Here is a 27,299-nt window from a genome sequence, read left to right on the forward strand (position 1 = left end):
TCAAATTGGTGTGGAGAGTCCTTCCAAAGGTGCAGATCACAACTTTTCTTGTAGTCTTGTCATGGCCAAAGATTCTCCTCCTGGAAACAGCTTGGTGATGAGCTCCTGTACTTGGAATCTTTCCAGCCTGATATTATGTCTTTCTTTGCCTTTTAAGTTATTTGTAATTGTTATTCTCCTGAGATTATTAGGGTGTTATACTGCCTTATTGTGTCTCTGGGAAGAGATTGGCGTATAGTACTTTTGGAGCAAGGATCAGTTTTTGATCATAGTTATATGTAGCATGTCCCAGTTTCCCAAATGTAATCTAGCCTAAAAGTATTCTCCATTCTAAACCTAGCTCATTGTTTGTCTGCAGCTACTCTTAGGTATGTATATGGCCTAATTGGTGGTCTGCTTCCCATTACATAGGCTTTTGTAGAATTTTAATATGTACTGGAAACACCTCATTTAAGGAGATTGAAGACTGAATTTTCTATTGACTAAAATACATTTAAAAATTAATAGAGTAGATAAACATAGGTGAACTCTGTCTTTCTTCATACCTCTTTTCCGTTTTATGGCCATAAAAAATAAAGTCTTTTGTAAAAGTTTACTTATTCCTTTTTCATGATTTATTTTGCTTTTTATTTTTACTCAAGACTTACCCTAGTACTTAGTTTAGCTGCTGTCAGGAATGTTTAGTGAAGATGAGCAAGTTGGTATAGGGCTCCTGGAGTATTGGTCTGCCTTGAGTGCAGCCCCCTACTTTCACTGGCTGTTGGTAAGGCCACAGATAAGTGTCATCCAGTTTCCCCCATATTTTAGTAGAAGTACCATTGCTGTTTTCTATTCTTTTTAAAATATTTCCTTTCTTTGAAAAAGCTTGAAAATTGATCCAAGTGAGTTTCTTGAAAATTGTGCCCACCTCCACAATGTATTTCTTCAGTATGCATTTCGTCTAGTTCAGAAAGTCTTCCTTTATCTTTTTCTTTCCTATCTATGCTTTCTTTTTTAAAAGTATAATTATGAACTTGACAAACATCAAAAAATGATCATTTCTATATACAAAGAAAAACACAAAAAGAGGATTGTGTGGTAAACTGAGAGTTTCTATTGTGGCTTTGCATAGTGAGAGGGTTTGTATGGAAAAGTTCATTTCCTCCAATAATGGTTAATAGAGCCTTAAGAACTGGACTTTAAGAGTACCAATAGTTCAGTTAATGTAGATAAGGAGCCTGTGATGTCCGTTATGCTGTAACTGCTGGATCCTGCTGCAGAAGCACCAAGTGTCTGCTCAGAAATGAAGGATGTGTTTTGTGTTTTAATTGTTTGTGTTTAATTGATGTTGTATTAAAAAAAAAATCCTTACCTGGCAGCCATCCTCCAGCTTCCAAGAAGACATGCTACCCTATATGAAAGATTCTTCCATTTCCTAGTTATTTCCTTATAAACCTCACATGAACTTTGCCCCTCCCTTCACTGGTAAATATTGCCTAGTCAAGCAGCAGGTTCAATAAAATTGTACTTATTTGAAGTCATTTACAGAGAGAAACAGACAAGCCCATCTGGATTCTAATTTTATTACTTTTGAACATAAATAGTAATGCATACAAAGTTATGGAAACGTGGCCAAATAAAGGCATTGCAGGACTTGATTCAAATGAAGAATCGTTAAGACTGGTAATCAGCAACATTTTTTTTAAGTGTACTTGTTAGGGGCTTGAAAATTTATTCTTTTTATGTAAATATTCCTATGACTAGTGTTATTTTGTACTATTGATTTGTTTAATAAATTTTCCCTATGGATAATGTTAAGAAAGCCTTAGCTCAGCTCATACTGAAATTACTGGAGTTTTACTAGGTTTCCTTGTACCCCAGTTTCCAAGCCCTGGGAAAATAAGGTAACAGCATACCATGTGACAGACAAAATTTAAGTTGACAGATTTGAAGTCCCATTTAGTAATTCCATATAGACAACTTTTATAAATAAGTACAGCCATTAATATAACTTTAAACATTAGGGATGCTTGCCACTTTAACCTAGCCTGGTTTCTGAAATTCTCCCATGTAGCTGAATCCTACCCTGTACCTCTTATGATTTCTGAGCATTTTCTTTCATTCAGTAACAGCAGAATGAACAGCTAGTTTGTCTCCTTCTGTAAATATCATGTTTGAAGACCACTCAGCTTTTTACCCTTAAAACTTCTCTCGCTAATGCCAGGTTACTAAAACCTAATTTCACTTGCTCTTTCCTATATGTATACTTAGTTCTGCTAAAAGCATTATCCATCCTGTATCAAGGAATATTGTTTACTGTAGATAATAGAAAATTGACACAGTGAATCCCCAGACATTTCCTGGAGTCCTTTTACTAGGATTTTTTGAAGTCTTTAATATAGACACATTCACTTTTAGGCTCATAATCCAGAAAATAACCAGGATGTTCATCTCTGTTGAGCAATAGTGATTTATCCAGCCCTTTGCATCCACTTAATTCTGAGAGAAGGAAACTTTACTACAGAGAATAGTTATGTAGATAAAGATAGTTTTCTCCATGACTGACTGAAAATATAAATGGTTGCAGTGGCTGCATAAGTAGGAAGTCACAGGAGGCAAGTGTCCTAGCAAGGTCTTGAATAATTAAATCTTCAGGAAATGAAGAAGGCCTTGTAGTTAAAGAAAAACATTATACATTTTCTGGGCTCTGCAAGATGTGGTGGTACTTTTCTTTTTAGCCTAAAAACAATGAGGCAACCTGAAAGTACCAAGAATTTTAAAATTTCAGAATTCATTCATCTTATTCCACTGCTTGTTGTCACAGTTAAGTTAGACGTAATGCAGCTGAATACCCAGATTTGTAGTGGGAACATAGCTTGTTTTCCATAACAGCTCACATTTTATTTTCTTTAAAGTTTGAAAAGTGTTTTTCCCACAACAGTCTCACAACATTGGTAGCAAGTTTATTATCATTGCAACAGTTTGACAGCTGATTGCTCACTGAGGCTGGATTCAAACTCATATCACTTGACCCCAAGTTTGTTGTTAGTTCTAACCATTTGAGTCAGTCTTTGAAAAAATTCATTTTCTTATTGTCATTGAATGTTAGAATTGGAAGGGATAACCTCATTTTATAGATCAATGAATGGAAACTAACGTCGTCATCATCACCACCACCATAAATGCACCGTTGTGAGCAAAACTTGAGCAGAAATCCAGATTGCCAAGGCCAAGGCCAGTCCTGACCTTAAGGTGTTATGACTAGAAAGGAGACAGAGAAAGATGGTTGAGACAGGTTGGGAAAGCTCTAGAAGAAAGTACTTACTCTTTCAAGTTCAGGAGGAGCTAGTATCCAGAAGCAGGGCCTACCCAACAAGGGTATCAGTAAGGCAAGATTCATGACATCGATGGTCACCATGAATATACCTGTATAGTTCAGAATCGCAAAGTATAAGAGACTCTATATAGAAGGCAGAAGAAGAAAACATGTATTCAAAGACCAGAGTATCAAATCCCAAAACCAGTAATTCCAATTTTACATAGCAACAATTGTATCCCAAAACCAGTAAGTCCATTTCAGTGTAACAGCAAGGAAATTAAAACACAGTAAGGAGCCAAGCCATCCTGTAACCTTCCCCTCTGCTAGGGCCTTCCTGTAAATACTCACTCACAAATCCTAACTATCTGCTTGCCTACGTCCTCTCCTCCCACAGTTCTGAAAGCCCTTCCAGTTCTCTGACCTCTCTGGCAGTTCTCTCTTCTTTGTCTTTGTCTTTGTTTTTGTTTTCTCCCCTCTTCTCCCCCTTTCTCACAGCTCTCTAGTCTGAGCTTAATGGCTACCCTCAGGGTATATATACCCTGTTTAGGGCCTTACTTAGCAAAAGAGTGTGGGCCTGGGGCTTAGTATCTAATCAGCAAAAGGGTGTGGGCCTGCCTACAAATAAGCCTCCCCTAATCAAGCTTCCCTTAACTAGCTCCACCCGAGGCCTATTAAATGGTCAGGAAAGATCTTTAATCAGGATTAGCACCACACCAGGCAGTGCTGAAAATGAAGTTACTAGCTTTGGTCATCATAGGGATTCTTGGGAGGAAGTTTGAAATTTTGCAAATTCTAATGGTGAGAGGTGGGGGCAGCTAGCTGGCGCCATAGTGCATAGAATGTGGACCTAGAGTCAGGAAGACTTTTCTTCCTGAGTTCAAATCTAACTTCAGACACTTCCTAGCTGTGTGACTCTGAGTAAGTCCCTTAACCCTGTTTGCCTCTGTTTCCTCATCAGTAAAAATGAGCTGGAGATGGAAATGGCAACCTACTCCAGTATCTTTGCCAAGAAAACCACAAGTAGGATCATGAAGAGTTGAACATGACTGAAATGACTCAACAACAGATGATGAGAGAAATGATAATTGCATCAATTCTGTGATACCATCTGTTTATTCTTACTATCATTGATTGCTATTAAATTGGGGAAAAGAAGATTTAAAGAAGGATATCATTCAATGTTGGTGGGGCCGTGTGACTGGCAGGCTTATATTGCTGGTGAAGTTGTGAAATGATGTAGCATTTTTAGAGAACAATAAGGCACTTTTCAAAAAGAGCCATAAGATTTCTTCCTCTGATGCAGTGATTCTACAGCCAGGATATTATTGAAAGGAGTGGGGAAAAGGTCTATATGTGCAAAAATATTCATAGCAGCTTTATTTGTAGTGACAAAAAATGGCAGTAACCATGTGACTAATGGTTGGAGTTGAGTGAACAATTGTAATACGTGAACATAATGGGATATCTTACTGCTCCATAAAAAATGACAAGTATGAAGAATATAAAAACATGTGGGAAGACTTAAATGAAGTGAAGTAGAAGGAAGAAAGCCAGATCAGAGAGACAATACATCCACTGGCTGCTACTCTGTTACAAAACTAAGAAAACCTAAACATATAGAGAAGATATAAGGGAACTTAGTAAGCAGAATTATTCCGTTGCTATTTTGTTAAAATACATATATACATTTGAAAACAAATTTTTAGTAACTGGGTGTATATGGTTTTATGTATGGTCATTTAAAAATTTTGTTTGAATTTTTCTGGGTTCTTATATTTAGAATAATATGAATTTTAAAAAGAGAACACAATTTCAGTGGAATGTTGAGGCCAGATGCCATATTTCAAGGAGTTGAGAGATACTGTGAATGATGAGGAAAGAGGGTCATTGGGTAAAGAGAACTCACTAAAAGTAGGAGGCTAAGCCATCTTTTTGAAGTGTGAGAGATTCAGCTTCAGTTGGATATATAAGGGGAAATGAAGAGGAATGAATGAGCGAAGCATTTATTAAGCACTTCCTGTGCATTGTGCTAAGGGGGAGAAAGGGAAGGGAATAAGGATTGATTGAGCTCCTGCTTTGTGCCAGACATGGTGCTAAGCACTTTACAAAAAGAATCTCACAACAACTGTGGGAGGTAAGTACTATTATTATCCTCAGTTTGAAGTTGAGGAAACTGAGGCAAACAGAAGTCAAGTTATCTGCCCAAGGAAATATAACTTGCAAGTGTCCAAATTTGAATTTGAACTCGGGTCTCCTTGCCTCCAGGCCCAATGCTATAGCAGTGAGGATACAGATAGAAAAGTCAGAGAGTCCTTGCTCTTGAGCAGCTCATACTCTAAGGGGGCAGACAACACACCTGGAAGGTCTTAGCAGCAGATTGTGTAGAAAAGGCCACAGCAAAGCAGAGAGCAGGGCCTCTTCTTTAATGTCGTGGCCACTGATAATGTGATGTCAGTTTCTCATTTTGAACCATTTGACAATGCTAAAGACTTTGGTGACAAGAATTTACTTTTCTTGGTCTTCAGTCGATATAGGTGTAGTACCTGCAGGGGCAGGTGTCAGGCTGCACCTTCATAGGGGTTAGAAGCAGTGCTATGCCCAAGGCTCAGGGCCCTGATCTTTCTCCATCAGGGTCCAAGAAGGGGAGATGGTGGTCAAGGGAGAGGTGGTGGTGGTAATTGGACCTCCCTGGTACCTGCCGTTTTTCATCTCTTCCCCCAGATTCCCTGTTGCATCAGCTAGTCTGGTTTGCCTGCCCTGTGTATGGTAGTTGGTTGACAGTTGGTGGGAAGAGCCAGACCCTGCTCCACAGTATTTGTTTCTTGGGTCGATGGCTGTGAGTGCTGGGCTAGAAGTTGGACTTGTAGTCTAGTAGTCTGCCACCTCAGAGCTCTTATACTGATACCCTCATGAATGGCAGCTGGCCAACAGCCATTGCTGGTGGCAAGAAAGGTGGGCTCTTCCACAATGATTTCTCCCCTCATTGATGGCTGTGGGGCTTGGGCTGAAAGCAAGTCCAATGACCTGAGGGACCCTGAATTCCTAAGTCTCTTGTATTCAGTGTCCAGGGTCATCTCCATCAGGGTGCAAGGGGAGAGATGGTGGTCAGGGTGGCAGTGGTGGTCTGACTCACTTGATACTTGCTGTATCCTGTCTCTGCCTTGGGGTTAAGATTATTTGTGGGAGATAGGGAGTCATTAATAGTAGAGCAGCAGGGTTACTGAATGATGGCCCTTCTCTCTTTGAATTCCTGTTGGCCATCAGGCCTGTGCTGCAGCCTTCAAGGACTGGCCAGAGTTTGTGCTCTGCTCACACATCTTTCAGAACTCCCAGGGTCACCTCCTAGCCACCACAAGCCTTCTGAGTAAGACTCGAGTGCTCCTTCAGGAGAGAACAGGGCCCTTTTGCAGGTTTTCAAGGAGAGGCCAGGTGATCACTTAGAGGAGATTCCTGTGGAGACATAAATGGGACAAGAGGACCTCTGAACTCCTTTCTAAATCTGGAAATTGTGAAAATTTGCCTGAGGATTTCAAACAGTGAAATCAAGGCAGCTGGGTAATGTCGTACAAAGAGTTCATCCCTCGGACACCTTCCTCCTGTGTGACCCCAGGAAAGTCACTGAACTCTCTTAGTCTCAATTTTCTTACCTGTAAAATGGAGTCAATAATAACATCTACTAAATGAGATAATATATGCAAAGTGCTTTTAAATCCTAAAGCACTAATTATTATCCATCCAATGGGAAAATATTTGGTTTCCCACAGGTTAGGTGTGTAAAACGTTTAGCATAGCCTTTTGAATAAAGTGAGATGCCATGTGCATTCTCTTAGGAGTTATGCTTAGTCTGGGTGTTACCATGCTATCCTAATAATAGAAGTCTGTCCTCATAATATGGCTTATTGTACCACTTAATATTTCTGCACTATGATCAAGGACAGGTTTAAATGGCAGCAGCACCCATGGCCAGATCTCCAGCATTTTCTCTTAATTGGTGGAATGGGCTTATATCTTAGGCAAAATTATCAAATCTTCAAGCTTAAAGATCAGTAGTCCTCACTCTGAGGACAATAGTCAACAAGTATTTATTAAGTACTATTTCAGGCACTGTGCCAGTGCTTGGAATACAAATACATGTGGGAAAGACAGTCCCTGCTCTCAAAGAACTTACGTTTTAATGGAAGAAGACAGTATGTAAAAGGAAGGTAGAAAGAGGGTGGGAAGGAATAGTAGCCAGCTTGGGGCATGAGAAAGTCCTGTGGAGGGGAGTCAGCAGTGCAGCTTGGAGGTACATCTTTGATCTGGGGAGCTTCTGTGAGGAACTAGCCAATTAGAAGTTTGAGTCTTGAGGTACTTACAGTGTGAGAAATAGTCCAGGGGTAGAGGGAGCTTCCAGGGTGAATCAGGATCTATGGTATGGTAGACAATCAGCAGGGCAGCCTGAAGAAGAGAGAAGGGGCATTAAGGTGCTTGAGAGAAGCTCCAGAAAGAAGACGAGTCCAAACGTTGCTATTTGCATTCTCTGGTGTGGCATTCTGCATCAGATGCTGCATCCCACATTGGGTACATAGAGAGCAGTAACACCTTTTACTTACCGAACATGCTATAGGACTCAGGGAAATTAAAAGAAGTGGCGGAGAAGATATCTGCGTCCTTCAGTCTTCAAAATCAGGGCTGCTGTCACGGTGCTTGCTTGCTCCTACTCCTCATCTGCTAAATTATAGCTCTGGGATTCTCAGATTGATGGATGAGTTGTGTGACTTTTATTTATAAAAAGGCATATATGTAATAATTCTCTGCTTGATAAGATGCTATGAAAACCGGACAGGAGTTTGACAGAGCTTAGGTTTAGATTAACATGTTATACCGCCTGCCACAGCTAGGTTCAAAATGGATGTGTGACTTTAATGTTTTTTAAAAGTGATTGCCTGAAAAAATGTGAAGAAATTTGTGTAACTAAAGAATTAGGTTGAGTACATTTCACAGCTTTGGCTTAGGAAGATTCCTAACCAAACAGGGGACAGAAGTAATCACGAACGATAAACTAGTTTGGATATCATAAAATTGAACTCTTACATGAACAAAAGCAGTGCAGCTTTTTTAAAAAGGAAGTGGTTAGTTGGAGGGAAAATCTTTGCATAAGAAAAGAGCCTAACATCCAAGATATATGAGGAGCTAACACAGAAATAAAAGTCTGAAAGCCATTCTCCAGTTGGTAAGTGGTCAAAGAATATGAACAAAAATTTCTCAAAAGGATTACCAGCTATAAAAAAGCATATGAAAGATTGCTTAAAATCACTAATATTAGGACAAATGCAAATCACAACAATTCTGAGGTTTCCCCTCACATTTCAAAAATTGGAAAAGGTAACGATGAGAATGATCAATATTGAAGGAGTGATAGGGAAAATACAGGTACTCTAGCACCTTATTGATGGAGCTATGAATTGGTCCAGCCATTCTCAAAAGTGATTTGAAATTATGTTGAGAAAGGAAAGTCCTTTTATACACCAAAATATTTATAGCAACACTTTTTGTAGTAATGAAGTCCTAGAAGCAGAGCCCATTGTTTGAAGAAATGGCTAAACAAATTTTGGTCCGTGGATGTAATGCATTGTAAACCGTAATGAATATGAAGAATAATGAGCCGCATGGCTAGACTTATATGAACTGAAGGAAGCAGAAGCAGGAAAACAATGTATACAGTGACTACAACAGTGTAATTAGAAAACAAGAACACAGAAATGGAAAGCAAACTGTTGATCCCAAATAGAGATAAGCTGTACAGATAGAGGCCTGTGGGTACAAAACATGCGTTAGTTGGTGTGCTTATTAAACTCTCCTGAACTGCTTTTTTCCCTTTTTATTCATTCTTAAAAGGGTTGACTCTGGGAAGGGGAGAGGAAGGAATATGTTGGAAAATGAATGTGATGTAAAGACAAAAGATATCAATACGAAAGTTTTGAGAAGTATTATCTCAGTACATTAATATTCTAAGAAAAGTGGATATAGTACAGATTTACTTGACATTTAAATTGTTACTTAAGAAATGAGTAGGTTGGACTAGATCATCTCTAAGCTCTTTTATCTCTCGAACCATTAAGCATTAAGTCAAGCAAGTCTTTATTGCCTAGAATAGCATGATGTCCATGGGATGTAAGTTTGTGGTCTCTTCTCTTTGTTTTTTCAAACTTTGGTTGGTTCATTTGAGAGAAATTGGTTTTCATCATTAGCCCCATTGATTTTCTTCTCAAGGAGCCAGCTTTTGGAAGCAAACATGAAGCACCATCCTCTCCTATTTCCGGCCAGCCCTGTGGAGACGACCAGAATGCTTCTCCTTCCAAACTTTCCAAGGAAGAGTTAATCCAGAGCATGGACCGGGTGGATCGAGAAATAGCAAAGGTAGAGCAGCAGATCCTCAAGCTGAAGAAGAAGCAGGTAAGTAAACGTGGTAGTCTTTCACGCTGTTGGTATTGCCGCTGCTGCTGCCGCCACTCAACTTGATTCCTGCATTTCCTCCTCTGACATGGGGGCTGCTGCTAAGTTAAATCTTCCAGAGCACAGCCTAGTTACACTGGGTTCATCAGAATCCTTTGATGGCTGCCACTGCCCCCCAGCCCCACAGCCAGCTTCCTGTAGGAAAAAAACCCATACTCGACCTGCCATTGAAGATTCACTCATCCTCCAGGCAAAGCGAAATCTTTAGTGGAATGGAACAACTGACCCTTCCTGAACAGAATGCATGCACTCCTCTTTTTTCATATTGCTTCCTCTGCCCATCCCTCTGCCCTCTGAAATTCTATGTTGCTCCAAAGCCCACTTCAGATTTCTCTCATAGCTTGACTTTCCACCTGCATGCTGTGCCTATATAGCCCTAAGGAATTGGGAGGCTCTTTGAGCCCAGGATTTGTCTCATTTGTCATATTAACTCATAGGCCTTCATTAATGAAGACCTAGACTTGAACAGGGGTGGAGTGGCCCTGGACCCATGACTTCATTGGTGTGGGAGGACCTGGGTGAAAACATGTCTACACCTCCACTCCCCCTATAGTTTTAAAGAGCTGCTGGGGGACCCTGAGAAATCAAGTCACTGCTCTAAGGCCACACAGGATATTTCAGAGATGAGTTTTAAATTGAGGTCTTCCTAACTTCCCAAATCCATCTCCCTCTTCACTACTTTATGTTGCCTCTATATTGAGTTGAATGTGAGTGGTAATTACATTGTATTAATTATGTTACTAGTAATGTAGGTGTGAGATTACTTGTGCCACGTAGTCATGGCAGGAGATGACTAAGGAGATGACTAAGATGACTAAGTTAGTTGTTTTTATTTAAAATTAGATTTAAATACAGTGCTCAATAATAATGGTTTGGGGGCTTAGACCTTTGATTTTTCTGTTATAAGGAGCTTGCAGTGAGGACCCTCCCAGCTCAGTGTAGGCCAGGACCTCCTCCTTTACTTAGGGTTTTAGGGAGTTGCCTGGGCCACTGAAGTGGGGAAAATGATTCACCAAAGGTCACACTGTCAGGGTTTGTTGGAGGCTGGCTTTGAGCCTGGGTCTCCTTGACTCTGAGGTCAGATCTCTGTCTGCTCCTCCATGCTGCCCTCCACCAAGTAGAAGTCCAGAGAAATCTGTTTTTTATAAAAAGTTATTTTGTGGTTCTTCTGGGAAGTCTCATTGATCAGAATACAGGCAGTATGCCTCCATTGCCTTGTGGCCTGCAGTGTAGTCACCTGTTGAACTTGCCAGGTGGCTAGGATTTTTAGTTTTGCTGAAAGCGATGTTATAGAGGGATGATATGTTTCATAAATTTTTGTCATTTGCAAGTTTGGTGAGCATTCTATCTATGTCTTTATCTGTGTCATTGATAAAAATGTTAAAAGAGTAAAACAGTATGCTGTGGCCATCACAGATCCCTGGGATACTCTATTAGAAACCTTCTGCCACATTGGCATTGAACCATTAGTGACTACTCTTAAAACTCCAATCGTTCTTCTGACTCTAAATCTCTCTAATCATCTAGTTGACATCTCTCCACTTTCTCCACAAGACATATATCAGTTAATCTTTTTACTATGTCCTTTCAGAAATGTTCCATGGATCTGCTCAACACATTGGAGACCTTCCTCTAGATTACTTGACATTTTGTGGGCACCAGCAGAGTCCTTGGGTTGTCCCTCAGTTATGCCCCTTGGCTAGCCCACCGCCTTTTCTAATTCAGCATTTTCCCAGTGGTAGTCCTTATTCTGTTGTCTCACTGACCCCATGTCACAGATCATGCTCCCTTCACATTCCTTCCAACCATTTATTCAGGCCAGCTTGCCAGTTGTCTGCCTCTGTAGTGCTACTTCTGCCCTCTTGGACTAGCATCCTGTTCATGGCATCACCAGAATCTATGCCCCAAGGTTCTGTCAAGCTATTCACTCATTTTTGGACTCTTTGGCACTCCCACTTCCCTGGTGGGTCCCAGCTAACTTAATGGGTGGCCAAGTGCAAAGGAGCCCACTTTAACTCGATATACAGAGCTGGCCCCAGACCATATACCACCTTACCCTAAACTATCCGTTTAGACCATCTTGTTACTCTGTCTCTCTCTTCTCCTCCTCCTCTTGCTCTGGGCATGGTCATCACATAAATGATATCTTTACTTCTGGAAAGGAATGTTAATTACCCATGCTGTAGGCCAACTCACTGTCCTTGCAATTCCCCAAACCAAAACTTCCTAATCCACCAGTCATCCATTTGTGTGATCTCTTCCTATTAGTGAATAATGACTGTCTGTCTTTTGTAGTTGTGTACCCAGGACTTTAGCATAGTGCATGGCACATGGTAATGATTTCATTCTTTTCATCTTACTATAACCTCAGACAGGTCAATTAACTACTCCTAGGCTCCTTTTCCTCATCAATAAAATAAGAGTGGGACTAGATGATGTCTAAGGTCCCTTTCAGGTACAAATATATGCCTTCTGGTCTTTAGGATTTAATAGGAAAAGGGAAAATCAGGAGGTTTAGTAAAGCCTGGGAAAGAGTTGTCATTTGGGCTTGAAGGACAATGGAGAAAAGGAAATATGAGGAACTCAATTTCTTTTAGATAAATGTTGAGCTCACTCCTATCCAACAAGAAATTTTGGTTCTGTTCCACGTATTGATGTGTTAGTCTAGACCAGAAACAGAACCATGAGGGACTAGGATCTGGCTTGATTTGAGAACACACAATCCCAGTCCTTCAGAATTTTCCCAGAACTATTCTGTCTTTCTAGGAATTTTCTCAACTTGAGATGATAATCCAGACTATGACAGGTGGATGATTTGATGAGTAAGCATTTATTAAGAGCCCCTAGTAAGTGCCAGGCAGTGGGATAGGGCCTATGGATATGAAGACAGAAATGAACTAGGTCCTGTTCTCAAGGAGTTCTGGTGGGGATTATATTTGATCCTAGAAGCAAAAGGGAGCCGCTGGAGTTTGTGTAGGGGAATCATATGGTCTGATGTGTGCTTTACGAAGCTTACTTTGGTAGCTATGTGGATAGTAGTGAAGGGAGAAATTCGAGGCAGGGAGACAGATTAAGAAGCTATTAAAATAGTCCATGTGAAGGAGGTGATGTCGTGACCTAAGGTAATGAAAGGGGTTAAATGTGATATGTGTATGTGTGTATGTGTATGTATAGTCACACATAAACCTATATACAGATACATATATGTATACACACACATAATGCACATACATGTTGAGTTGTTTCAGTCATGTCCAACTCTTTGTGACCCCGTTTGGGGTTTTCTTGGCAGAGATACTGGAGTGGTTTGCCATGTCCTCTTCCAGTTCATTTGACAGATGAGAAACTGAGGCAAACAGTTAAGTGACTTGCCCTGGGTCACACAGCTAGTAATTGTCTGAGGCCAGATTTGAACTCAGGAAGAAGAGTCTTCCTGACTCCAGGCTTGGCACTCTTATCACTGAGCCACCTAGTTGCTACATACATGCATACATACACACATACATGTGCATACATGTATGCATGTGTGTATGTTTAGAAATAGATGTAGCCAATTCATTGGCTAGGTGGGTGGATGAAGATTGAGGAGCTGAAGATAATCCTGTAGTTGTGAAACTGGGAGCCTGGAAGGATGGTGGTTTCCTTGCCACAAATGAAGAAATTCAGAATAGGGCTACATCTGTGGCGGGAGTGGGGGGAGATAGTGAGATCTGTAATATCTGTGAAATGTCCAGTTGATAGGTGATAATGCAGATGACTTGGCATTCAGGAGAGCCAGCAGGAGGGAGTCATCTTCATGGATTGACAATTAAACTGAGGGGAGATTTTGAGGTGCTTGAGAGAGAGTTTGGGGTACACCCTCCGTAGTTCTGTGGATACGAATGAAAACACAATAAAGGGAGTTGAGGAGCGGTGAGGTAGAAGGAGAAGGAGGAGGGGGGGGGCGTCTTGAAATCCCAAGAAGCGAAGAGTGGTTTATAGTTTGTCATGCTCCAGAGAGATCAAGAAGGATCAGAGCGAAAACAGTTAAAGATGTCATTGGGCACTTTGCAGAGAGCCCAAATCAGAAACTAGACTGCAGAAGATGGAGGGGCGGTGGGGGCGATGGGTGTAGATAGGCTTTTCTAGGCGTTTAGCTGAGAAAGGGAAGAGAAGTTTAGGACAGTATCTTGAGGGGATGCTAGAGTCAAGGGAGGGTTTTAGGGTAGAGGAATCTTGGCTAGTTGGGAATAGATGGACCATAGGATTCTAGAATTGGAAGGCCCCCGAGAGATGGGCTAGCCTAGTCTTAACTCCTAGGGCCAAAGATGCCGTGTGACTCCCTAAAAGGTCACATGTCTAATTAATAATTAGTCATTGTTTTCCATGGTTCATGGGATGATACTGGAGAAAATCTCACTAATAGGAATCTATTTTGGGTTGTTTCTGAGGAGATATTTCCTAGGAGTGTCTGCATAGCCTCACAATTTAGCAAGTGACTGCTCAGCTCTTGAATTTCTATAAATATCTTGATATATTATTTCCTTTTAAATAAAATTTAGCAGACATGTTCAAAAGTGCATCTTAGTGATGACTAATGACCCTCTGTATGAGTTTGTTTACCACAGTTTTAGTCCACCTCCTTTTTTTCTCATTTCTAATTTGTAAGAACACTTTTACTTTTCCTCATTAATTTTCCCACATAAGCTTTGCTCTGTAGACTAAATGATATTAACTCCTTTTACTCTTCCCCATTTCTGTATCATATGGTCTTTCTATATGACAGGCACTGGATCAATTTTATTGCCTTCCTTTGAAACCTCTTCAATTTTTCCTTGCCAGTCACCTGCATTTATTGAGCTTCTGCTCTTTGCTTCGCATTCTGTCAAACCCTGGGGGAGATGGAGTAAAGAGATGCTGCCAGGGTGACAGGAATTAAAGACTTTTCAGAAAGAAAGACTAAGACAGGCCTGCATGTGACACATAGGAACTTTCTGTACAGGCATACGTACAGATATATTATGCTGTAATAGGGAGAGATGAGAAATAAAATATTTACTGATGTTATAGATTCTGTATAATTCTGAATAATTAGTGGAGCAGGTCTCCTGCATGGAATCTTGCCGGGGGAGATGAATACAATTTGGCACTACCTAAGGATGTGTGTGATTGGGAGGATTTTCCATAGCCTATGACTGGAGGGGGTAAATGTCCAGTTAGGCTGACTCCATGAGTTGGCTCCAGCTTAGACATGGAAGAAACTATAAAGGAGGGTGGAAATATGTGGATTCCAAAATCTCAGTATTTCAAAACCCCTGTGTGTAGATCCATGCATATAGAGGCTTCTGTTGTGGAATCTTCATCTTGTGGCCTCCTCTAGTCCTGATTTTTAAAAACATTTTGCTACTTGTGCTATCAAATGATAAAATATATACAAATAATGGAAATGTCTTAGAGTACTATAGAAATGTCAGTTATTAGTACTTATTGCCACTCATTTCCCAGTTTTTATTTTATATCTGTGCTGTTTATCCTGCCTATTCAATGGTTTGTCATTTTTATGGTAGTTTAAGCATAACTGGAACATGTGATTAAAACAGAATTGTTCTTTTAAAATTTATCCATTATTATGTTGATAAGTTGTATCACTTTAAAATCTTTGGCTTTATTATAGAATTATGCTTTTGATTTGCTTTTTTGTACCTTTAAAATTTATTTAAAACCATTTTGGGGAGTATTTATGATCTAATTTTATGAAGAAATAACCTCAATTTCCTTTTTTTTGTATGCTTTAAAAAAAATTCTAGGGTGATTTTTACTTGAATAAAAATATCAACATATCTTCAGTGCTCATCAATTCCCATCTGAACTGACTTTTGCATTTTTTTATTAACACAGAAAATAATGGTTCTTATTGTAATCATGTTCATTTAATTTTTAAAAAATGGTTATACAACAGCAGTAGCCAACTGTTGCTCAGTAGCCTGTTTTATCTCTAGTGACTAATTATTAGTTGGGGTAACATGCTGCAGATGTTTGATTTCTTTTTCTTTCTGTTTCTTAGCAACAACTTGAAGAAGAAGCTGCTAAGCCTCCAGAGCCAGAGAAGCCTGTGTCCCCTCCTCCTGTGGAGCAGAAACACCGCAGTATTGTTCAAATTATTTATGATGAAAATCGGGTAAGCCTGCATTTGCTGGGAGTTGACTCTTGCTGTAATCTTCAGCATTGTATTAGAACCCATTCCATTCTTGGTTTTGAGTATAGGCTGCAGTAAGCATTTAAAACGTTCAGTTTGTAAATCTCTTGGGATTCATGAACTTTCATGACTTGAATGTGATGTTTTTTTTCTTTTCACCCGACTTGGTGGAAAGCTTTTGATAGCCATCTTTTGTAAGGAAACAGGCCTGATTCTTAAGTGCAGTTCATATTTCATGAAATAGAAATTTATCTGGTTGGCTTGGGGGAAATCATCTAATTACAGATTCTTAGTGGCAGTGTACACTCTCTGCTGGCCCAAGTCAAAGAGAAATCTCCTTCTCTGGTTTAAACTCTTAGGGGACACTTAGAACACTAGTTACTAATGAACTGCGGTAAGTATCACAGGTGGAAATTGTCTCTAAACTTTATTATAAACTTTAAAACTTGTGCTCGGGACTCACAAGAGACTGTGGACCTTTCAAAGCAATTTCAGCTTTCATTGCTTCATGAAATAATTTCCTTATCTCTTGTTTTCTTTGAACTAAAAATTCCCACTGGTTTGAAACCGCCTGCAGTTACAAAACCATTAGTATGTTGGTTTTGCCTTTTTTTGTGTGTTCAAACTATCATGACAAAAGCATTATTTGTGATAAAAATTAGAGTAGACAATGGTAGTCATTTGTACACACATAATTATGAAACGTGTGAATTTATAAATCTTTGAACTTTTCTCCATGTTAGTCAGCCTTTAACATTTACAAAATTTATGTAACAGGATTGTGGCTTTGTTTAGAATTCCTATATATAAAATGTACAATTTAAATCAGATGCATGCTTAAAATTAACTGTATTTCCATAAATGCTAAATCTTACTTAGCCAACAGCTCATAATGTTTTAAATGATAAAGGAAAAGGAATTGTTAGCTGGAGGCTATCTTAAGGTATTTTATAAAAGCTGTGATATTATTCAGTTGACTTGCTCTTACGAAAAGTGTAGCCATCAAAATATGTGTTCATTATACAGCAAAGTTAAGGGTTGTATCTGATTAACCAGCTTAGGGGCCAAAAGGAATTAGGCTTGACTTGAAACAAATGGAATAATGGAGGAAATCAGAACTAGTTCACGATAAGAACTTTATGATTTTTCCCTTTGACAGTGTTTTCTTCGATAAGTCTCTGCTGTAAATTAGTATGATATTGGTAAATGGAGAACTGATGAGACTCTTTATATGTACAAAGCTTCTCAGTAGGTTCATAAGCTAGCTTTATAGTTATTTTTGCTTTTCAGAACCTAACTTTTTTGAAATATTTTCCATAAGAGATAAAAATATAAAGTTCTAAGTACTTTGTGGATATTAGAGAGTTGGTGTCACAAAAGGCTACCATTTTCATTTTTGGGTGTTTTGTGCCAAATATTATTGACTCATTATCTTCACAAGTGTGAATAAAACATGAATATAAATGTAAATTCATTTAATGTTTAGTGGGTTGTTTGATTTACAGGCATAAAACACATGAATCAAATGTTGGCGAAATTCTTTCAGAAAAAAATATTTGGTGGAAAATTTTGTTTACATTTAATTTTGGCCATAGCTGTGTACCCTTTTGATAGAAAAACTTCTTTTGTCATTATGAATGTTGTGCCCAAAGGAAAAAATCCTCCCTGACTGTTCATTTTTTGGGCTGTAATGTTATTGTATGTCCAGCTACTTTTAAAATTCTAAAGGATGGAAGATTGACATAATGCGAAATCTGTAATTAATATTAGATTCTCTGATGGTGAAGATGTTAACTTTCTTGTTAGTAATTTTGCAAAATTATATACTTTATAGCCTACTCATTGCTTGGTGTTTGCCATGGGGACCTACCCTCAATAGCCTTAAAAACTCCCATTGATCAGTCCTAAATAACTGGGCACCATAAAAAGGGGGAAGAACTTTAGGGGTAAGGTCTAGAAATAAAAGAACATTTTCTTCCTCATTCTTTCTTACTTACCTTTGCCAACTTGATAGCAGATTGGGTCTATTGCACTTAAATTATTAATCTTTGTGTTAATAATTATAATGCCGACTTTTCTTAGCACTTTATTGTTTATGTACTCAAAAAACCTTTATTAAGTATCTGCTAGGTCATTGTGCTCAATCCTGGCAATATATAGATGGATAGGGACTCTGCTTTTTTAGAATTTATTCTAAAACAGAGAAGTCTGTGTGAAACACATTTGATTGAATTCAAGAAGTGTTTATTAAGCCCTTAACTCTGTGTCAGGCTCTGGGGTTACGAAGACAAAATGAAAACCAGGTACAAAGAAGAATGAGTTAAGTCCACATGAAAAGGCGAGAATCTAAGGTTTATAAAACACTTTACATCATTTCACTTACACCAGCCTTGTGTGAGGCATGTGATATGAATATTCGTGATTCTTTCCACTCCCTCCACCCAACCCCCCCATTTTATGGAATTTAAGTGTGTGCAACTTGAGTTTCTCATAAGATGATGTGTGCATGAGGAGTTGTGTGAGAGACTTATCTACCATCCAGTAGGATGTTTGGTAGACCAAGGCTGAACATTTTAAAATTAAGCTATTCTGGAAGAAAATTCTGCTTCAGTAGGATATAAAGTTCAGACTAGGATTCATTTGGTCTCCAAACATACCATTTTACTCGGGTAATACTAAAAACAGTCTCATGACCTGCAATTACTTCACACAACTGTGGACTCGAGAAATATTAATTGGTTCTCAAGTTTCAGAATAATACATGTTGGAAAGTAGTTATTGGAGTTTAGCAGAGCCATTTCTCCAAATACCCTAGTTGTTTTTTTTTTTTTTTTTTTACGGGGGGAGTACTTTGCAAGTGAATGACACTGGAGCACAAGAAGGAACTATAAATATGGATTGTAATCTTTGGCCTCATGATTTAAAGCTCTGTGGGAAAATGTGACTTCAATTTTGCCTAAATTTGTTAGGAACTTGGTGTGTTTACTAGAAATTAAGCCAATAGTTTTGAACTTGAGACACAAAACATCAGAATTTGAGGGGATCTTAGAGATCATCAAGTTCAACTGGTGCCCAAAGAAGAATTCCCACTCTCATGGTCCTGACAAGTGGTCATCCAGCCTCTGCCTCTGCTAATGGGGAGCTCAGTACCTCTTGCAACAGACATCACCTACATTGGTTTAACTCTTAATTCTTTCTCTCTCTGCAAGTTTCACCTGCTGGTCCTTGTTCTACCCTCTGGAGCCAAGCAGTACAAATGTCAACCTTTTGCATGTGGCAGCTGGTCAGATATTTCAACAGAATTATCACGTTGCTCCTCCTTCATTCTCTCAACCTCCCAAAGTGGGGAAAACCTAGTTCTTCTTACTCCAGGCTCACCATCTCTCATTCCTTCAGCCAGTTCTCCTTTGACATGAACTTGAGGCTTCATCATTCTGGTTGCCCTCCTTTTTTTTTTTTAATATTTTTATTTCCCCCAACTATTTATAAAAGCAAATTTCTCACATTCCTTTTTTTTTTTTTAAAGTTTTGATTTCTAAATTGTATCCTTCCTGTCTCCCCGCTCCCTGAGATGGTAAGCAATCTGATATAGACTATACCTGTGCAGTCATGTAAAACATTTCCATATTAGTCATTTTGTACAAGAAGACTTGAACCAAAAAAAAAAATGAAAGGAAGAAAGAAAGTGAAAAACAGTATGCTTTGGTCTGCATTCAGATGCTATCAGTTCTTTCTCTGGAGGTAGCTAGCATTTTTCATCAGCAGTCCTTTGGGTCTCCCTCCTTTTAATACTTATGAATGAGATTCTTTTCTTGTCCATCAGGAATTTGATTGGTTTGATATTTGGGCACTGTTTTTAAGGGGATTTCCTAAACAAATGGTATAAAATAGTATATTCCTATTTTTGTAGTGACTTTTTCCATGTGTTTATATTTTGTTTTCCCAAATTAAATTGTGTACTCCTTAAGGGCAGGGACTTATATTAATTGTATCAAAGATAGCACCTTTACTCTGTCTTGTTAATAGATATTCAAATATTGATTTTTGTTATATACCAAACTAAGATTATATTAACTATTAAATGAATTATTTTGTTTCCATATACTTTGAGACAAGAATGAATATGCTAACAATATTAATAGAAGCTAGATTTGTTTAGGTTCCTGATTGGTTATGTTAGCTGGATAATTTTTATCTAGCCAGTATCTCTACCATGCAATCCTTTTTATTCTAGTTATTTGTTAAAATTATAATACAAGTCTCATTCTGTTTGATCAGTATTGAATATCTCCTGTATACTTGTCACTATTCACCAGTTCAGTCCGACTTCGTTTTAGGCAGGATTAATAAACTTTATTATGTATTGGCAAATGAAACTAACATTCAGGCCAGAAGTGTGTTTTGAGTTACTTTTTAAAATGAGTTTATAGGCAACTAATTTTAGTTAAATTCTAAGATATTTAGCATTCCTTTTAAAGTTAAGCTTTGCTTTTTAGCTGCTTAATTTCTATTTGTCTTTAACAATTCTCAAAGCTTTAGTTATTCCCAATAAACATGGAGAGCAAAGTAAGAATGTCCCTCCTCCTCACCAGTAATTGATGTAATTTTAGAATGGTAGCAATACACAAGATGAGTAGGAAATTAAGGGCATGAACTTTGGGAAAGAGGGGAAAAATTATCCCTATTTGTAGAATATATGATGGTTTACCTAGAATACTCGAGAGAATCAGCAAAGAGATAACAGTGCTCAAAATAAACTAGTAAAAATGAACAGTATTTTTATGTAGCAAATTTTTAAAAAGAAAATGATAATGAAATTATTCAAAATAATAACAAAATAGGACTTATTTGATTACAAAATATTTTAAAGAACTTGTGAAGAAATGAAATAATTTGAAGGATATTCATGGCCCAAATTTGGGCTATGCCATTATTTTAAAATTAGTGATACTACCTAAATTGTAAATATAATGCTATACCAATAGCAGGTCCATGGAATTACTTTATATGCTACTCTATAGAAGCAGGCAAAGTAACAAATTTATTTGGAGAAACCAGAGAATCTGGAATTTCTAGGGGTATGTGAAAAAATAGTAGGGGTAAACTAGGAAGTAGTATTTCCAGACCTCAAATAATATCATAAAACAGGACTAACTAAAACTATGATGCTGGGCAAAAACTTGAAAGTAAATCAGAGGAATATACTAGGTAAGCATGAATCAGAAACAATTGAACTCTTAATTTTGGCTTTAAGAAATCTGAGAACATCAGCTTCTTGAGAAAAGAATAGCTGTTTGACAAGAAGTAATGGGGAAAATAGAAAGCAATTTGGCAAAATATTAGGTTTAAACCAGCATATCCCATACCATTCACACAGTCAAGTTTCAAATGATTATTTGAATTAAATATGAAAGATGCTATCATTTAAAATAATTGGAATAAAATGTATGGAAGTATTTTACCTTAGGGTGAAAATTCTTAAGCAAACAAGAGATTTAAGAGATCCCTAAATATAAAATACATAATTTCAGTCACATAAAATTGAAAGACTTTTTTATAGACAAACTCAACAAAACTACAGTAAAGAGGAAGACTATTGATTTTAAAAAAATTTGCATTAAATATCTCTAGTGATCTGAGAATTATGGTGTAAGGAGAACTAACATAGATATTCAAGATTTAGCCATTCTCCTGTGGATAAGTGATTTACCACATGAAAGACTATCCCAAATTACTAATAAAAAATAGAAATGCAAGTCAACACAGCTCAGATATTATATCCAGCAAATCAATAAATTTGACAAAACACGAAACAGTCAATGTTGGAAGAGTGATGAAAAAACAGGCACATATACTGTTGGTGGAACTGTAACTTGCTATTCATTCTGGAAAACAGTTTGGAATCATTCTAAGAAAGTGACTAAAACATCTGCCTCATTTGACCTAGAGATACTACTGCTAGGCACATATATGTCTATATATCTGTATATATCTATATATCATTATGTTTACACACGTGTACACACACACACATACACACACACCCACACACGCACACACACCCATAAGGTCAAAGACAGAAAGGTCCTGCATGTGCCAAGACATTCATTACAGCCCTTTCTGTGGTAGCAGAGAATTGTAAATAAAGGTGCCATTCAGTTGGAAAATGGCTAAATGAATTGTTCTGCATGAATATACCAGAATGCTACTATGCTGTAAGAAATGACAGGAAGATTCAGAGAAATGGGAAGAATTATGTGTATAGAGTATAGTAAGCCAAACCAGGAAAACATTCTGCTTAGTGCTTACAGTAATGTAAACTTAAAAGAACAGCCACTAAAAACACTTGAAACCGACCATTGTGGAATTAAAATGACCAGGCTTGACACCAGAGAAAAAAACTGCACCTCTCTTTATTGTAAAGGACAGGGACTTTGGTTATAGATTATATATAGGATGCATATGCTATCCAAAAATAGGCTGTGCGTTTGCTTTTGCTGAACTATTTTTTCTCTCTTTTAATCTGTTACAAGGGGAAGGCTCTTTGGAGATAGCAAAGAGGGAAGGGATATATTTGAAAATATAAAAGCAAAATGCGTTAAAATTATGCTTTAGATAGTGATGCTAGTGACAAATTGATCTATTTAATTTGTTGAGAAGATACATAATACAAATCAAGGCGACATTAAATCTCCTCTACCTACAACAAAAGGGAAGTATATTTGGAAATAAGAATTTTCTAGGATAGATGTTTCAGTTATGCTTTTCAAATGTAATTATTTTGTTTATTTATAATTATTCAGTACAACAATATCTTTATCACTTGTAGAAAAAAGCAGAAGAAGCTCATAAAATTTTTGAAGGTCTTGGCCCAAAAGTTGAACTGGTAAGTGAGCCTTTGCCTTTTTCTTGTATTGTTTTCTTGTGTGCTCCTTATTTTATTTTTACCTTTTAGGACTCATTCATTTTTTCCTTTTAAAAAATTGATACCCTTTGTTTGTATATCACATACATTTTTGAACATAACTATCCCCATCTCCTTTACCCAGAAGACCTTTGCTTCTAACAGAATTCAACAAGAAAAACAAAACAATGTAGATTTACTCTAAATATGAGTTAGTTGGGCCTTTGGTGGGTACTTCCATGAACTGTTCCACACCTTAATATGCAGTTGTTATGTGTTGCTAGGGCCACAAAACATTCCTTCCCTGACTCCAGCCTTCGGACAGTTAGCCTTTCCAAACTTCTGTGGAGGTTGATGATCTTAGATCAAAAACCCTGTTGCCATTGCAAAGACCAGCAGCTCTGTGCCTTTCTAAGGCCTCAGCTTGTGCTGTTTCAGCTTACCCTTTGGTAAGCAAGGGTTGCCTTCATGCCTTCTGGGCTAAAGTTTTCTAGCCAAACCTGACTGGATCCTTAAGTTATCAATCCAGACTGATTATCTCCTGATTGGGAATCATCTTCTACCAGCGTAGTTTGGCTTTCTGTAATTTATGGTCTTAAGATGTTTCCTAGGGCACCAGAAAGTTAAACATTTTGGCCAGGTCACACAGCAAAGAAGAGTCAGTACTAGGATGTGAACCTATGTCTTGCTGACTTCAGGGCTGGTTCACAATCCAGGAAGCCACATTTCCTTCTTTGCTCATTGTGAATAAGAAAATTGAAGTAGGGCTTGTGTATATCTTTGTGTGAGTAACCCACTGCCTCTCATGGCAGGACAGAGTAAGAGTATCCCAGTCAATTTTGGATTACAATATTAGGGAGGGAAAGAATCAGTGATGAGGCTAATAGCCACCTTTAACTTTATTTGAAATTTAAAATAGCCATGAAAAAATTTTTTTATCATCAGACAGCTCAGTTTCTGTATTTTTGGAAAACATTCTCACCAAAAAGAAGAAAAATAAGACTAAAGAGATGGCTTCCTTTGGGCATGTGTGGATATAAGTTCCAAATTTCTAAGTGAGGGTACGCTCTAATGTAATGGAGTACATTCTGTTCTATCCTCCAGAGACATCAGAGCAACCCTTGAGTGATTTCTTTTCTTTTTCATTTTATAGCCACTTTACAACCAGCCGTCTGACACCAAGGTGTACCATGAAAACATCAAGACGTAAGTATTTCGTGGTTGTGGAATCCCGTCCTTTAGAGGCCACCCATAAACGCACGGCTCTCTGTCAGTGAGGCTCTCCTCTGTTGGTCACTGCTTGCTGTAAGATCAGATCCTAGAGGCTTTTGAGAATTGGGCCTTTGCTCTCATCTTGTGTTAGCTCCCTTTGATTTCTTGGGGGTTGGGCGAGCAGCTTTGAGTTCCCCAAGACCAAAAGTGACATAGACTGTGACGTAACCTGGCTGGTTTTGTAATCGCTAGTAGAGAGTGGATACTGAACCTTGAAATGGCTTACCTTGAGGCTTGAATTTTTTGCCTCCTGTTTTGTCTTTTTTTCAGTGGAGCACCTGCAAGGCGCATGATGAAGTAAGATAATGAAGCTTTTTCATTTAAGACTAGTGATGACACCGTCCCCCACCAAGCCACATCTGCCATTGCAAAGTAGAAGCGCCACGGATCATTTTATCATTATTCACAATCCTATTCTAGGGAAATCCCTTCCATGCCTCTTGCCAGCTACGGTATTTGTAGACCCTTCTGCCATTTAACGTCCTGGCGCCTTGTGCCTTGGAAGCGCGAGGAGACTGCTCGCTCCCATAAAGTCCTTATCCTTGTGCATTGTAGGATGAGGCCTGGATGGATACCAGATTGGGGGTTCAGAGCTTAAGTGAAATGGAAACAACTTGTGTAACGTGATTGCAGTGAGGTGTAGATCGCTAGGGATCTTGCTTTTTGTTTTTTGTTTTGTTTTTTAATTTGTAATTTTAAGATACTTTCTGGTGATTATTTGCTAGTGAGTTACCAAAAAATGAGATGAGTTCGGATATAATGTTTTCATTTACTTTATCGAATGTTTTGCTAACCATATCCAGAAGGTATATTATTGTTTAATAATATTGATGCTAATGGCATATTACTGTTAATTTTTGCATTTCTTGCTGAGAGTACAAGTGAAACAGAAAACCCCATTGCACCCATGAGCAAGAGCTCACTTGAGAATTGGTGGCAAAGATGATTTAGCAAAGAATGCATAAGAACGTGTATGAATGGTAACGGACCTGATCTAGGTCTAGGATACAGATTGTTAAATATAAGATTCACAGTAAAATAATTACACATTCTTACTGACTTCTGTTGTGGGATGCTATTACAGTATTAGACTGCAGAAGGAGGTTAACTAGATTTGTAATAAAATATAAATTATTTTAAATATTTTAAATATAAAATATGAAAGGCAGCTGGGTAGCACAGTGGGTAGAACACTGGGCTTGGAATCAGGAAGACTCATCTTTGTGAGTTCAAATCTGTCATCAGACACTTATTAGCTGTGTGACCCTGGGCTAGTCACTTCGCCCTGTTGACCTCAGGTTCCTCATCTGTAAAATGAGCTGGGGAAGGAAATGGCAAACCACTCTTTGCCAAGAAAACCCCACATGGGTTCACAAAGAGTCAGACACAACTAAAATGATTGAATGGCAACAACATAAAAGTTTTAACATAGAATACATCTGTGATATATATAAAAGTAGTATCAGACAAAAATCTAGATAACTTCTTTAACTACCTCATTTTAGTTACTTTGTATGTGCATTATGTTTCCCTCTTTTACATGTCCTGAGGAGTGGTTACTGTTTTCTATTTCATTTGTATTCTCTGGTACATTCAGTGCTGGTCTCTTTGACAGTTTTATTATATATTTGAATTCTTAGTAAATTACCTTTTCAAATAGTATCTACAAATTGTGATGGATTTGCATTTATTTCTGATTTGTCAATAGACTAAAATTAGATGAAATTGAATGTGTGTGAAATATTTGAACTGCATACAGTTAAATGTATGTTATCCATACAGTAATTGAACTTATACATAGTATAATCTACGTAATTATTGTTTTTCTATGTCAGTTACTTAGTTTATATAAAATTGATAAAGTGTACTACAATGATTCTCTGTAGTTTTTGACTACTTTTCCTGTTGTCTACTCTCAGTTATTCCTGTTGATGCAATGGAACAGTGATGTGGTTAATCCAAAAGTCATTTTCTGTTTTGCTTTGGGATATATTTTTTGCACAGATTTAATCTGTACTGCTTTTGTTGGGGAAATTCACAAAACTTCAAAATAATGGAAGCATTCTTCATATAGGCCTACTCAATTCTTCCCTTGTTTCTAATTAGTTGCTGGAAAGGGACTGTGTTTCTTCTCAGACTATTAAAAATTATCTATAATGGACCACATGCTTCTTGTGTAAGGGAGACATTTACCTTACTCAGCTCAGCCTTTCCTGGGTGATTGGGTCAAGAAGGGGTCATTTTTCCTTAGACCCCACCCCTAACCCTGCTCATGCAGTCTCTCTTGGTTTAGAGCAGACAGAGCCTGCTTATGGCAAGATAAAGGAGAGTAGGCAATATCATGTTTCATTTGGAAGCTTGATTTTTCTGTATTTAATTGAGCAGGAATAATTGAGAATTGACTTTATTTCTATGAGTTCCTTCAGTCTGGAAGAGGAAGCCTTCTAGACAGTTGTAATTATTAAACTTACCACTTTTTCAGGATAGAAAAATAATTTTGAGATAACTTTATTATATGAAAATTATTCTCAAGTCATCTTGACTTGATTTTTCACGTCATTAAACTATTTGGTGAAGACAGTAAATCAGTTACTGAATTGTGTTATTTTCTCACTTTCACAAATGATATTTTCTCTTCTAGAAACCAGGTGATGAGGAAAAAACTCATCTTATTTTTTAAAAGAAGAAATCATGCAAGAAAGCAAAGGGTGAGGGCTTCTCCTTATTGACTTAATGTCTATGAGATTTGTACAAACCTTTTTGTTTGTTTGCATAGGCAGACACTATTCTCCGCACCATGGCCAGGAGGAGCAACCGTGTGCAGAGTTATGCTGATGAGGATGTTGACTTATATGTAATAAACATTTCCACCAGCGTTGTGGGGGCATAGTTTACATAGTTGTGTGTGTCATTCTTAGATTGGTATGAGATTTTATGTTCTTTTTACCCAGCCAGAATAAGACTATTGGTAAGTGGTTTTAAAAGTATTTGTGAAGATTGAATGCGGTGGGCTATATTTTGTCTCCCTAACTTTTAAATTAATGGAATAATTTTGCTGAGATTTCTCTTTCTTTATTAAAAACCAGGTTATGTGATAGAAATGTGTTTCAATTTGGAAGTGGCAAAAACGTTAGTTTTATAACATTATTATGCCT

At 37.9% G+C, this 27,299-nt stretch overlaps 1 protein-coding gene across 11 annotated transcripts in view; it reads left to right on the forward strand.

Annotated features, from left to right (window-relative positions):
- Nucleotides 1-27,299, forward strand: part of NCOR1 (nuclear receptor corepressor 1) — a 182,735-nt gene that overhangs the window by 41,225 nt on the left and 114,211 nt on the right. For 10 of the 11 annotated variants that reach the window (XM_036765749.1, XM_036765750.1, XM_036765748.1 and 7 more), the window contains exons 5-9: nt 9,551-9,733; nt 15,837-15,950; nt 22,798-22,854; nt 24,026-24,078; nt 26,786-26,852. In XM_036765749.1, the coding sequence (XP_036621644.1) occupies nt 9,551-9,733; nt 15,837-15,950; nt 22,798-22,854; nt 24,026-24,078; nt 26,786-26,852 (474 nt within the window). Of the gene's footprint in view, nt 1-9,550; nt 9,734-15,836; nt 15,951-22,797; nt 22,855-24,025; nt 24,079-24,414; nt 24,442-26,785; nt 26,853-27,299 lie in introns of all 11 variants that reach the window. The other variant, XM_036765740.1, reaches the window with a different exon arrangement.

This window comes from Trichosurus vulpecula, chromosome 7 (genome assembly GCF_011100635.1).
Source record: "Trichosurus vulpecula isolate mTriVul1 chromosome 7, mTriVul1.pri, whole genome shotgun sequence".
NCBI classification, from domain to species: Eukaryota; Metazoa; Chordata; class Mammalia; order Diprotodontia; family Phalangeridae; genus Trichosurus; species Trichosurus vulpecula.